At 45.6% G+C, this 14,871-nt stretch overlaps 1 protein-coding gene across 1 annotated transcript in view; it reads left to right on the top strand.

Moving 5' to 3' along the window:
• Rnf32 (ring finger protein 32) overlaps positions 1–14,871 on the top strand; it is a 19,444-nt gene that overhangs the window by 3,259 nt on the left and 1,314 nt on the right. The window contains exons 3-7 of the mRNA XM_013027206.1: positions 2,335–2,477; positions 5,514–5,546; positions 6,044–6,168; positions 6,370–6,478; positions 14,416–14,583. Of these exons, the coding sequence (XP_012882660.1) occupies positions 2,335–2,477; positions 5,514–5,546; positions 6,044–6,168; positions 6,370–6,478; positions 14,416–14,583 (578 nt within the window). The remainder of the gene's footprint in view (positions 1–2,334; positions 2,478–5,513; positions 5,547–6,043; positions 6,169–6,369; positions 6,479–14,415; positions 14,584–14,871) is intronic.

The following is a 14,871-nucleotide window of genomic DNA, read 5'->3' as shown; positions in this document are numbered from 1 at the left end:
TGTCCATCTTAGCCCCCCCTCATTCACGGCGCCTGTCCATCTTAGCCCCCCCTCATTCACGGCACCTGTCCATCTTAGCCCCCACTCATTCACGGTGCCTGTCCATCTTAGCCCCCACTCATTCACGGCACCTGTCCATCTTAGCCCCCACTCATTCACGGTGCCTGTAACTGGCAGCTTGGGGTGCAACAGCAAAGGCAGCATGAATTTAATTTTTCTTTCACAATTTTGTGGAGGAAGATTTGTTCCTGTGAAAGCAAGAATGTTCACGTTTTCACTTAAAGGAGATGTCTTCACTGTGGCATATCTTAATGGCCAGTTATCACCACTCAGTTATTAATGCCATCACATGCTGACACAGTGGGTGTGACCCTTGGATGGGCTCCTGTACGATAAGGGCAGGCAATGCGCAATGGAGATTCACTCCAGAGGAGTGACTCGCCTGGGGGGTGGGGAGGAGGGGGAGGAGCTTTGGGGCAGGATGGGATTACATCACACTACTCAGCACAGCACCAGTTAAAACTTAGGAATTATTTCTGAAATTTTCTATTTGAAATATTCAGAGTGGTTGACCAAAGCCTAAGAAAATAAACCTGCAGGAAAGGGAAAACTACTGTAATTGAGAGATGATGTTGGCATTCATTTCCTGGTTTTCCTCACCATAATGGGGTCATGTAATTGTTCACATCTGAAGTTAAAGCCAACAGGCATTCTTCAAGGTGAAACAAGTTATTAAAATGTGTAAACTTATATGCATATTGTATATGTGTAGAAATGTCATCACACTTTGTCTTGGAGTTACATTAAACTAGAATCACTCTATAAAGAAGTTCTTCAGATAGTCTCTAAGTATGAAATTATTTTAGAACAAGTTAGAAATAAAAATTTGAACATTTTATTCACATGTATTAGTTGTTCAAGGGAGCATTAATACATGTTCCATACATGCATTAATAGACTTTAACCATATTCACCTCACCTGCTGCAATGGAGCTCCCCTCTCTCACTGGTACTGCCCCATATCAGTCTAACCTTCTTGTCACTCACTTCTCATTTTTAGTGCATAGTAATTGCCATGGTAATTTGCATATATTTGCATACATTATATTTTAGATTATCCTTCTCCGTTGCTTAATCTTTATCTCCCAAACCACTCTTTGATACAGATGCAGATATAAACACACATATGGTTTATCTCCATACCACTGTTTGATAGATACAGATACACATACAGTTTATCTCCATACCACTGTTGGATACAGATACACATAGACATACGGCAAAGCATGGTGCTTGGCTTTTTGACCTTGGCTTTTCTGGTATCTAGTTCCATTCATTTTCCTGCAAATGACATAATTTTACTTTCTTCATAATATGCACCATATTTTCCTTATCCATTTTCTGGTTGTTGGGCACCTTGGCTGACTCCTCCATTTGGCTATTGTAGATAGCTACAATAAACATGGGAGTGCGGACATCTCTCAGCTGTTCAACAAATAGATGATTAATATTCAGAATATACAAAGAGCTCACCAAGTTAAACAGTAAGAGAACAGCCCAATTAATAAGTGAGCAAATTAATTGAACAGACAGCTCTCAGAAGAACTACAAATGGCAAAACAGATACATGGTGAACTATTCAACATCCATAGCCCTAAGGGAAATGCTGGGAGTTGGAGCAGGTGGCGCCAAGCACAGCCGAGTTCTGGCCGCGTGGCGGTGCCCAGGGAACGCGGGCTGTGGGTGACACATCGCAGCTTCCCCATGGCCTGTGGGCTGCATCACTTGCTTCCAGATAAGTGTGTGAGTTTCTCAGGCCAAGGGCTCTGCCTTTTCCCCAGAGGCCATCCTTGCCTCTTGCTGCCACCAAGGAAACCACTTCTGTAGCCTCTTCATTCTGTCTTAATTCTAGGTTACTTTGGTAAAGTAACCTTTGGGTGATGTTACTCTCCATTGTTTTGTTTTGTTTTTTTTTCAGACATGTCTGTGTTCTACCTGTCCAAATGCCTAAATGGGTCCCTTCATTGCCTGTCTCTTACTGTATCTCCTTATCTACTTTCTGTGAAATTGGCTTAACTTTTTATTCAAGCCTTTCAGTGTTTGTTTACCATGAACTTTTCCTTGGTTCTTTCTTTACACTGATGTTCTGTGCCATAACATCTGGTTCTTGTTCTGTAGATCCATAGAAAAAATAACATTCTATATTGTAAAGTGAAATATGAGCTACAATGTATTAATTACTTTGATAGTTGTTTACAGAAGTCACAGTAAAATTGTATCTGAGCACATATCCTAAAATACACCTAAGTCCCTTCTGTACTGTCTTCCCTGTAGCGCAGAAGCTGGGCCTCTTGGCGCCTCCGCCATTACCACTGTCTGCACAAGAATGGGAGAGAGTGAAGCAGAGATCTGTCCTGCATGGGGACTCCAAGCAGCCATGCCCAATCTGCAAAGAGGAATTTGAGCTCCGCCCCCAGGTGCTTGGCATGTGGAGAGTTCTGCCCACAGACAATTGCATGGAGCCAGTTATGTTGGGCCTCCTCAATCTAGCTCCATCCTCCTGTGGGACTCGCCAATATATTTTCTTCATTACCAGTGAAAGTGTGAAGTGTGTGTGTGTGTGTGTATGTGTGAAAAACTAAATACCCAAGCCAGGCAGTGGTGGCTCACGTCTGTCATCCTAACTCAGGAGGCTGAGATCTGAGGATCGCGGTTCAAAGCCAGCCCGGGCAGGAAAGTCCGTGAAACTCTTATCTCCAGTAAACCACTCAGAAAAACCGGAAGTGGCGCTGTAGCTCAAGTGGCAGAGCGCTCGCCTTGAGCTGAAAAGCTGAGGGACAGCGCCCAAGCCCAGAGTTCAAGACCCATGACCGACAAAAACAGAAACTAAACACCCTCACTGAGCAATGTTAATTGTATTAAGTGATCTAAGTCCAGGCACAGAAAGTTGCACAAAAGGATACTTCTACAGGGAGCTGAGACCTCAGATGAGGTGCATTAAGCATTCGAGCCAGTTCAGGGTGGGTGAGTAAAAGGAAGGTTTTTAATTTTAACTTGAGTGGCATAAGAGAAAAAGAAAATATATACCTTCAAAGAATCTTTGAGAGAGTCCCTCTGTAAAGTAAGATCTTAAGTCCTTTCTTCACGTAACTGCCTTAGACGGATGGCATGGGACTAGAGCACATTTCTGTGCATATTCTTCCCAGCCGAGCTGTTAGCTCTGGGAGTCAGGGACACCCGAGTGCTCAGGAGTTTGTTGGTGCTAATGGTTGCCCTCCTTCCGTCTGTATGTCTTAATTCTAGGATTTTGCACGGTGGGTAGCATGAGCTTCCTGCATGGTAAGCACTTGGAAATTATAGCTGTGAGAACAGAGCAAGTACAGTGAAAGCCAGGCTTGGCATTCGCAGCCTAGAGCCCCCAAGCCTGACCCAAACTGAATTAATTTCAAGATGTTTCATGGTCTTCAGACTTTTGCTCTTTACTAATCTGAACTCATACGTTGTTTGCAACATGCTTACTACATTTCAGTTCAAGACTTAATATTGCACATGTGGAAGAGGAGTCCTCTGCAGCCTCTTTCTCAATTATCCTGCAACATGAGCTTGATTTTATGAAGAGTGCAAACTTAAACGGTCTTAAGGGGTCTCAGGACCTAGCAACATCTCTTCCATTCTGATGGAAGTGAGTTCTCATACAAAAGTAATTGTATCATTTTTATTTGGCTAATGATACATTAGTGGGTTTATTTTGTACTTCTAGTTATTATTTCCATGTTTTTCCTACTTAAAAATAGTAGGTGGCATTTTATGTGCACTGAGTGATTTCAGAGGGCCGTCATTTAATCTCATTTCTCTGAGGTACTCAACACATGTAAACAAATGAGAAATGATTCAGATGAGTCACAGTAGGCCAGCTCACAAGGTATAGCAGAACCAAGCCAGAATTGAATTCTAGCTTGGAAGACAATGTAACCACCACCACTTATTTTTGCTGTGTCAGAAAATATTTGCCAATACTACATTTTAAAGTATTCTAAAAGATGTTATTTAGTATAGACTACTAATAAAGCACTTTGAAAGATTATTCTACAAAGAACAGATGAGTCCACAGATGCTTTTAAATGTAATTTATTCACTTTAGACACTTTTCTCAACAAAGTTGAGAGTTTTTACGTCTGTTTATCCCAATATTCCTTTATTTCCACTTAAGAAGGAAAGTACAGAGGAGGAGAGGGAGATGGGAAGGGATAGTCCACTGGAGAGCCAGGAAGCCCTCCACACCGGCCGACCTGGCCGGGGAAAACCAGGAAGCCCTCCACACCGGCAGGCCTGGCCAGGGAAAACCTGCTCTCCCGGGACTTGGCTTCCTGCGGAGGAGACCTGGCCCTGCCGGCCCTCTCTACCTCACCCACTGTGCCTGCCTGGCATCCTTTTACTAAGCAGCACACACCTTTTATTTGGCATGAGCTTGTGTCTTGTGTCCACACCCAAAACATGACTGCTTGGGAGTCTGGGTCACAGAATGGTAAATTTTCTTATGAGTACATTTCTCCCTTCATTTAAAGAAGAAAAGGTGGTTTGTCTCACTAATTTTCTTGCCATTTGAACTACCACAATAGTATCTTGCTGGGTATGATGTCTCATGCCTATAATCCCAGCTACTCAGGAAACTGATACCAGACAGCCAAAAACCTCACAAGACCCCATCTCAACAGAAAAGGCTGCTGCTGCTGTCTTACACCTGTCATCCTAGTTATGCTAGCAAAGAGTAAATAGGAGGATCACAGTCCAGGCAGGCTTAGGCACAATTCAAGACCCTATTTCAAAACTAACCCAGGTGGGGCTGGGAAGGTGGCTCAGTGGTAGAGCGCTTGCCTTGCATGCATTAGGCCCTGGGTTCGATTCCTCAGCACCAGATAAGCAGAAAAGGCCAGAAGTGGTGCTGTGGCTCAAGTGGTAGAGCGCTCACCTTAAGCTGAAGAGCTGAGGGACAGCGCCCAGGCCCAGAGTTCAGGCCCATGGCCGACAAAAACAACAAACCAAAAAGCTAACACAGGTGAAAAGGCATGGGAATGACTTATGTGGAAAAGTCGAGTTCAAACCTTTACAAAAGAATAAAGAATTAGATCTCAATAAAGCTGTGCTTTTAAAGCTCAAGAGTGCAATTCATTGGAATAAATTCCATTAAAAGGTTTTTACTTAGCATTTCTTTGCTCCTTCTTCCCACCAGCCCACAAGTGAAGGTGAGTGCTTCCTGTCCACCTGCTCGGATCCATCACTGTTTCTCCTTTAAGCTCATTCCAGTAGCTTAAAATGAAACTTCTGTTTGCTATTGCAAGTTACTTTGTTTCTGTTCTTTCATATGTGTGATATCCTAAAAGCAGTGTAGACCGAAAGTGATCTGGTCTTTGGAATGTTTCAGAGCGGCGGTGTAGCTCGCCTTTAAGCAGACTGGGCACTGCACGTGCAGATGCCTCCACTGACCCTCGGTCTCTCTCTCTCCTTGTGGACAGGTGCTGCTCTCCTGCTCTCACGTATTCCACAAGGTGCGTTGCCCTTACCCAGATCCAGATGTCACAAGCATAGCTCACCGCAAGTCTCCCCAGAGAGCCATTTACTTTATCCACAGTCATTATTTGTTGTTAGAAAAATGACTGTAAGCTATAGTATAATTCATCCTGTTTGGAAAACCATTTTATGTGACACAAGAATCATGTTTGTACACCCAATTGTTGTTGCTGCATGTGGAGCTAGCATAGCTTAATTCTTGCATCTATCGGCATGACAATCCTGCACACAGTAAGGTTGACTTTTACACCAGTTGATTTAAAGAAGGTTTGGTGTTTCTACATGTGTATTCTTGTGAAACACCTTTGGGGTACAGGCTTCCTCAGGAAGGTAGTAAGGCCTGATGAAACGTCGCTTCTAAATCTAAACTGGAGTATCTTAATTATGAGAGAAAAGAACAGTATCATTGCTTAGAAGTAGAAATATTGTTTATAAGCATTGCGAGTAAAATTTTAAGTGAAATGTTTTTCTTCAGGCTTGCCTTCAGGCTTTTGAAAAGTTCACAAATAAAAAAACGTGTCCTCTCTGTAGAAAGAACCAGTATCAAACCAGAGTGATCTACGACGGGGCACGTCTGTTCAGAATAAAGTGTGCCACAAGGTGAGGAGGACTTGCCCCTTCCTGGGCCCTGCGGGCTGGAGGGGCTGCCGGGAGCCGCAGCACGCAGGCTGTGATAACCGGTGGTTATCAGAAGACAGCTACCTCTCCATCACTGTTACTCCCCAACGTCCAGACCAGCCCAGGGCCGGCAGGAGCTCCCGAGTGTCTGTTGAGGTTGTCATTTTCTAATCTCTGCTTTAGAATCCAAGCCTGCTGGAGAGGCCACGTTGTTAGGAAGTGGTATCGAAACCTGAGGAAAGTAGTGCCCCCCAAGGACCCCAAGCTCAGGAAGAAGTTCTTGGAAGAGAAGGTAGGTGTGTGTGTCACTGATCTCTGTCCCTGTATCAGGATGGGAGCAGGGGCAGCGCAGCCGTGGTGCTCTTCTTCCATTTCCAGGGCTTTGGGAACACGTGAGTTCCGCTCCTTTCAGTGATTTTCCAGCCTCGGTGCGTGAGATGATGATGACTGGGTTAGATTCAAAGCAACATCATTTGGCTATTTCACATCAACTGTCTAACTAAATCTTTTCTGATAAAGGAAAGAACTTGAACATCTACATATCCCCTGATCTGATCTGTAAGTCCCAGGGTGCACAGTCCAGCCTGGGTAGCCGGCGACCCACAGCCCTAGCAGGACCAAGGGTGCTGCCTGCCCAGCGGGCCTCCTGAGGAGAGAGGAGGCTTAAATAAAAGGAGTGGTGTTTGTGGTGGGTGTGAGTAGCTAAAAACACCCACTTTCCCCACTGAAGCTCTAACTCCCAAATGAGAATCTAAAGTTTGGCCAATAGAAGAGCTAATATTTTATAAAGGAAAGATTAATGTGCCTTGTTAGGTAATAAGTATATACATTTGGCAACTATGAAAAAATAGGCAATTGATGAGCAGTAATAAATACGTAAGAAAATATGAGTTCTTAGTCTACAGTAGGGGGTATACTTCAAGTTCGTGAGGGGGGAAATTGAGAAAATTATGCTGGGAAACTTAATACATTTTATATGGAAGAAAAAGAACACTCCTTGAGACCATATCCCCAGGAAAGTTCCATAGGGATTAAATGCCTTATGCTTTTCTTTTTCCTCGTGTGTGTGTGTGTGTGTGTGTGTGTGTGTGTGTGTGTGTGTGTAAGTGCATGCGCGTGCACGTGCTTGCATGTGTGCCAGTCCTGGGGATTGAATTTAGGGCTTGAGAGCATTGTCCCTGAGCTTTTTTGCTCAAGGCTAGTGCTCTACTACTTGAGCCATAGCTCCACTTCTGGGTCTTGTTTTTTGTGCTTTATTGAAGATAAGGGTCTCCTGGTGTTTCCTAGCTTTAACTGTGATCCTTAGAGCTCAGCCTCCTGAGTAGCTAGAATTACTTAAGTGAATAAGTGAAATTCCTAGGATCAAAAATAGACAACATCCTGGGTGTCATGGCTGGTAAGGCAGGGAGCTGTAACAGGAAGCAGGAAGTGCGGGGGGGGGGCGCGGCGCTGGGTAGGCCCCTGAGACCCATTAGCCCTTATTTTTGTTGTTGTTTCATTTTGTTTATTGTCAGTCCTGGGACTTGAACTCTGGCCTGGTTTTGTTTATTGTCAGTCCTGGGGCTTGAACTCTGGGCCTGGACACTGTTCCTCAGCTCTTCAGCTCAAGGCGAACGCTCTACCACTTGAGCCACAGTACCACTTCCTGTTTTCTGAGTGGTTCACTGAAGATAAGAGTCTCACAGACTTTCCTGCCCAGACTAGCTTTGAACCTCAATCCTCAGATCTCAGCCTCCTGAGTAGCTAGGATGACAGGCGTGACCACCAGTGCCCAGCTCCCCTTAGCCTTTAGAGGGAAGCTTGCTACCAGCTCCTCTGCTTCCTGAGGTAGCTTGTCCTTGACAAGGCAAAAATGACCTTTATCTTGTAAGACATTGCAACAATAATTTTTAGTAAAAGAATTTTTGTTCATATGTATATTAACATCTAGAGGTTGCAGCTATTTTCCTCTTCAATTTTAATCTTACAACAAGAATAAATATTTCAGCGTTCAAATAAGAACAGCTTAATAGCAAATGCTACAAGCACAGTAGCACTGCACACATTGTTGAATCACACACCAGAGTTTTTTCTAATGATAGAAACAGAATTTTATTATTTTTATCAAGAAACAAACTTGCGTGTTTCAGCAAAAAAAAAAAATTTCTTTGAACTATTTGCTTTCTATTCAAAACCTCTAAAATACTTCATTTAACATAGGGTTTCAAGTAAAGTGAGGCCTTAAAATCAAGGGATCTCAGATTAAGACACTGACAACAATATATAACTGCTGCCTTTGGGGTCCCGCTCTGTGTATTCATTCTTACTTCATACTTCTGAAAGCTCTGAACTAACCTAAAGTGCTAAAACATAAAGTCCAGCTTCTGATTAATCTGTGTCTGTGTCAAGGTTTCCCAACAAGATCCACTAAGAATAAATTCCCAAGCCAGAATGAACAATGGCCGCATGGAGACGCTTTGTCATAGGTTAGCCACATTCCAGAAATGCCAGGTTCTCTAGGTAGTCTGGAGGCCCCAAGGGTGTTTTCTCAAGCCTTCTGCTCCCACCCCTCCCCCAGCTTCACTGTGCACCAAATGTCAAATCAATGAACTATTAGAAGATCGAATGTTTACATTTTAAGAAACTGGAAGTTTTACCAAACAAACCGTATAGTAACTTAACAATATGAGATGTACTAAATTCTTAATTATCTGGGCAGACAATAGTTCTTTTAACCTGGGAATGACATGTGAAACTGTCATTAGCTCCATTCCTAAGCTGCATCTCCATCCCCCAGGACTGATTGTTAAAGCAGTGCAAATTCACCTTATATTTAATATAAAAATTGAAATGGCAAGTTACTAGAAAAAAATAAGTCATGGCACATTCTAAAGTTAAATCAACATTTGCCCATTGCTTCCACCAAGCAGCTGGCTCCTTTTCTGGAACAGCTCGGTTCAGGTTTGAATCTCAAAGGTTTACAGCATTAAGGAACCTGGAGAGAAATTTGGGGTTTCAAAAGTTATTGCTAACTTTTCTAACCTTTCATTTTACTAAGTAAAGGTTTTAGTTAAATAACAAAATACCATATACTACATGGATGCCCATGGCTCACCCCTGTAATCCTAGCTACTTAGGAAGCTGTGATCTAAAGATCAAGGTTTGAAGCTGGCCAGGGCAGAAAAGTACCAGACTTTTACCTCCAATTAACCAGCAACATGCCAGACTAGAGGCATGGTTCAAGTGGCAGAGTACCAACTATGAGCAAAAAAAGGCAAATGAACGTGCAAAACCCTGAGTTCAAGCCCCTGACCGGCACATACATATATAACAAATACCATGTACTGTCAAAGTCATTTGATAAACAAAGCTGTTTTAATGGCAGGAAAACAGTCTGAGAACGTTAAAGAACATTCACTTTCAATGCAGACTTAGCTCTCTAAGAACTTCAGTCCAAAGGTAGTTTTCTTTCCTCTGCTGGCAGATTGGTGAAATCTTGTTTGCTATACCTGAGCCCTGGTGTAGATCACATTACAAACTGTCTGTAGGAGAAAAGATCCCCAATAAGCAGTAAAGAAAGGAAAGGAATATGACAGGCATTCGATGAATGAAGGGTGTTGCCAGTTTCCTAGTTTGTTTCATATTCTAGGATACCTACATCTTTAACACTCCAGGCCATACAGGCTGTCCTATTTCTGTAATCAAGCTGTTTGGCTTTCAGAGAACTGTGGCATTGCATTTTCCTTCTTCCATTCTGGGGAGAGTTGGTGAAGTAAATAATCAAACACCATGATCCTCTTTCTACCAGGCAGCTCCTGCTCTTTGAGAAGTTCCCTTCTCAAAGGTGCCTTGCTTTAAAATATCATCACCCCGGGCCTGGAAAGGTGGCTCAGTGCTAGAGCGCTTGCCTTGCTTGCCTGAGGACCTGGGTTCGATTCCTCAGCACCACATAAGCAAAAAGAAAAAAGCCGGAAGTGGCACTGTGGCTCAAGTGGTAGAGTGCTAGCCTTGAGCTGAAGAGCTGAGGGACAGCGCCCAGGCCCAGAGTTCAGGCCCCACGACCGGACTCCCCCCCAAAAAAAAAGTATGGGCCCAAATATCATCACCCCATTCCTAGCAAAACTGAACCATTGCAAAGGGATAGAGAGCTACAATAAAGCTTCTTCTCAATATGTCAGGGTCCTGTGGTAAGCACAGAAAAGGTCAGATGTTGAGTTCTGCACCCATCAGTGTCAGAGACTTAAAATTCAGTCAGAAAGGCCTTTGTCAGAGAGAGGGACAATACAGTAGTCCTGCTACACTTACTTAGGCATTGGCATTCACGTTCTGAGAACTTGGATCAAAGGGCCTGGAAAGGTCACTAAGGCTGTTCTGTGAATTCCCCAGCCCTGTGTGTGTACCAAAGGCCCAGAGTGCGTGGCCAGCCCTGAAATGCCTTTGATCCTTATCTGAAAGTTCTGCTCGCATCTGTCATATAATTGAGGCATGGTCTTTTATTGCTGCAATTAAAACTTTTCAAATGCATTATGTTATCTCCACCCCGCTGAAGGCCCCCCCATTGTTTAAGAGGTGAGGTTAGCAATCTGTCAAATGGGGGCCTGGCCTGGGGCCCTGGCTCCCACACAGCCCGCCCGGGCCCTGGCTCCCCTTCTCATTTCCATCTCACCAAACAGCATAATGGTCCTTGAGTTTGTTCAGTCCTTTGACTTCCTTTATCACATAGAGATGGCAAACATTCTGTTGCTAACTTGAAGTGGCTCCAAGCACCAAGACTGGAAGGATATTAAACCAGTAAAAGCTTATCAACTGATGCGAATTCCAGGTTTTCATTTTGCTTTTGAGGGTGGTCCTAAGTCAACACATTAGTAAGCAATTTGCTGACACAAGATGGGTCACTTAAGACCCTCCAGAGTTTACTTGGTGATTCGTTAGTATCTGTAAATTTTAATGTTTAGCCACTGTGTTACTTGCATGATCAGTAATTGCTTTGCATAGTGCTGACCTGAACTCCTAGTTACCAAATTCGGAAAGTATCTGAAATATGAGAGTGGGAAAATATATTGATACTCATTCTTTTTAAAACTGAAAACTACATATAACTGTTAGTTTAAAAGCTAGAACTCAACAGTAAGATTTTTCTTCTTTTGCTGTACTTTCATTTATTAAAGGTCATGGACCTGTGTAAGAGATGAAAGGAATCAAGAGAAAAGAGCCTGGGGCTCGAGCCAGTGTGTGCTCCAGCAGTGCTTAGTTGGTACCACATTTAGGAAATCACTGTGAGGAGCTGTTCGTGGGAGCAAGTGGTAGATACCTGCGTGTCTGTCCAGGACAGTGCTGTAAGACAGCAGCTCAGTCCCCAACCCGTGTCAGCAGGGAACCCCACAGAAACGGGCATTCCTCCTGCAAGCCCCCGTGCTAGGACTGCACGCGCCCATTAAAATCACTTAGTCTCTACTAAGTATATTTCATCGTCATTAACCATCATTACACATAAAAGGAATTCTTTTTCACCTTTAAAAGTACTTTTAATTTAAGGAAAAAGAATGAGCTATTGATAAATGTGGAAGTTATATTGTTTGTCGGACTGAAGAATATCCATGTACAAGTTAAATGTAACTCTGGGTAACAGCATGAGAAAGACATTCAGCCTTCTTTCATGGGCTGACACTTGGAGGTTTTGTGCTTTGCAAACGTTTGTGTTGACTGAGGCGGCAATGGGCAGAGCTCTTCCCAGAGCCTGGGGGCTCCAGGACGGGCCCCTTTCAGCCGTGGCATCTACGGCCAGGCCCTGCCTCCACAGAGAGGAGACAGACTGTAAATACCACGTGTGAAGATACTAAACGTGGCAGGAGGCAGTCCTGGTCAGGGAGGGGGGAGGAAATGACCAGAGGCAGCCCAGGGCAGGCAGGCAGGCAGGTCCCCCAGGACCTGGCAGGACACAGGGGTTGCGCCTCCCTGGAGGGGGGCAGGCAGCAGTGGGGTGGGTGGAGCACGGCCCGTGAGCCGCCCTAGGGGCAGGGGCAGGCACACGTCCAGGTCCAGAAGTGGGCTGACGGCTGACGGGCACCCACCCTGGTTCAGGAACCCAAAGGCGCACTCCACAGGGACAGCGCGAGGAGCTGCCCTGGGCATGCTGGCAGGGCCCACCCTAGGAAACAGAAGCAGGTGTGTGTGTGGGGGGAGACAGGGATGCGGAGTGCTAGTGAGAAGCCAGGAGGCCGGCAGGCACAGGAGGCAGCGCCGGGCTCCCCAGCACAGCTCCAGGCAGAGAATTCCCAGAGAGGAGGTGCTGAAGGTTCCAATGACAGCAAGGGAAGCTGCTGCGGACGGAACCTTGCAAAGGTGCCGTCAAATGAAGTTCTACTAAGTGGCCTGTGGCCTTCTGCTCAAACTGCATGGCATCTAAATATTCACTATTCAATGTTTCTCCCAAGAAAAAGTTCTAAATTATTAGCATGGCTGGGTGCTGGTGACTCAGACCTGTAACCTTAGCTACTCAGGAGGCTAAGTCTGAGATCGTGGTTCGAAGCCAGCCTTGGGAGGAAAGTCTGTGACACTCTTTAGCACCAATTAACTACCCAAAAAACTGAAAGTGGAGCTGTGGCTCCAATGGTAGAACTACTAGCCTTGAGAAAAAAGCCCAGGGACAGCACCCCGGCCTTGACTTCAACTCCCAGTACCAGCACAAAACAACAAACAACCCCCCCATACAGTTACTTTCTATATACCAACTATAAATAGGACAAGAGGAAATTAGAACATTTACACTCACAATAGCCCCCCCTTGCTAAATAAAGAAGATACCTACAAATAACGTAGGTAAAGTGCATGAAAACTTCTACCATAAATGATGAAAAGGGCAATACCGAACAAGATGCATGTACTCATAAACTGACAGGCTGGACTGAAACCCCTAGTACAAATATATGAAGACAATTTTAATTATATAAGCAAAAAAATTATAAAATCTTGAAGTTGAAAAAGACATCAGCTAAAGCAGCGTGGAAGTCGCCGCTGTGACCTTTGCGCACTGTGGCATGCGCCATGGCTGTATTGCGAGTGGGCCCAGTGCATTTATGAGAGCCCCTTTACAGTTAGCTTCACTTTGCTGTTGTCAGTTCACAATCACAGTGACATTTAAGTACAGAACCACTAGTCCGCATTTTGACTACACTTTTCAATTATGGGTGGGAAAAATCATGTAAGGGCTTATGGAAAAATGGGCCAAGGCTGGCCAATAAAACCTGAACAACTTTGTAAACAAAACATGAGAGCCACTGAGAGACAGGTCTCACTGGGCAGCCTGCATTAACATCCTGAGAGCTGGGGTTACAGGCATGTGCCACTGTGCCCCGGCAAGATCAGTCTCAGCTCAACCCCTCCAAACGTCTAAGGCATGTTAATTTCATTAAAAAGTACAATAATCATAAAATGCTGCTTTTTAAGAATGAGATGGCAGCACATTAAAGGGTAGGCAGGCAGAGAAGCGTGGACCCCTCCTAACTGGAGGGGAGAATCCGCAGAGGCGTCTGGAGGAGGGCAGTTACCAGGCCACGGGAGGAGAGGCCTGGCATGAAGCCAGGGGGATGTCGCCCCTCGCTCAGCCCGGCCGCAGCTCACGCACTTGCTGTAGCACGGCGTGTTGCTTTACCCTGGCAGCTCATGCCTCTCACCCTTTAGGAGGTGGCTGACCACGTGACCCAGCCAACCAGTGATGGTCCACGTCAGTCAGCTGTCCCAAGGCCCTCAGCTTTCTAATTTGTCGTAGATCAAAACCATGGTACTCAGCCAGGAGCTGGGGGCTCCTTTCACACCAAAATAATTCTGTCAGTGCCCACAATGGGAAGATGGCTGGCAAGCACCAGGAAATGCAGCAGTGTGCACGGACGGCCCCTTAAAGAGGAGGGGTGCCCATGGAGTCCTCTTCTTGTCCACTCTTAGCCTAAATGTGTCCCTCCCTGAGTTAGGGCTTACGGCCAAGTATACTGTAAGGGAAGAAAATAGTTTTTCCCTTCCTTCCTCAATTTTCCACTGCAGCCCCATAAAGGATACTAACAGAAGTGCTCGCTTAGTGCGGGGGAGCGTCAGGAAGTGAACACGGCAAGATAGGAGACAGCTAAACCTAGGTGGGACTGGCGGGGTGCGCGGGTCGGGCAGTGCCGGCGGGTTTCCGAGGTGCCGAGAAGGCCGTGTCACAGGACTTGGCAGTGGGCAGCAGTGCGCTTCAGTGGGCGGCTCTGCTGTGCTCAGTTCGCAGAAATCAGTCACCGCCTCCTGTGCTCGTACCACAACAACCTGGACGAGCTCTTCTCCGAAATCGACCACTGCCTGGCCATCAACCGAAGCGTTCTTCAGCAGTTGGATGACAAGTGTGGCCACGAGATCACAGACGAGGAGTGGGAGAAAATCCAAGTGCTGGTAGGCATCAGACCCGGGTCCCTGTATCTCCAGGGGCAGGGGCAGGGGCAGGGGCACCGCAGCCCGGGCTGCAGAGGAGGAGGGCCGAGGGGGCAGGGTGGGGTCTGCCCTGGCTGCACTCACACCTACCACACCACACCACACACCACACTACACACCACACACCACACCACACCATGCACCATACCACACCACACACCACACCACACCACACCATACACCACACCACACACACCACACCACACCATGCACCACACCACACACACCACACACCACACTACACACCAC

Source organism: Dipodomys ordii, unplaced genomic scaffold (genome assembly GCF_000151885.1).
Source record: "Dipodomys ordii isolate 6190 unplaced genomic scaffold, Dord_2.0 Scaffold101, whole genome shotgun sequence".
Lineage (NCBI taxonomy): Eukaryota > Metazoa > Chordata > Mammalia > Rodentia > Heteromyidae > Dipodomys > Dipodomys ordii.
This window is presented reverse-complemented; position numbering and strand designations above follow the sequence as displayed.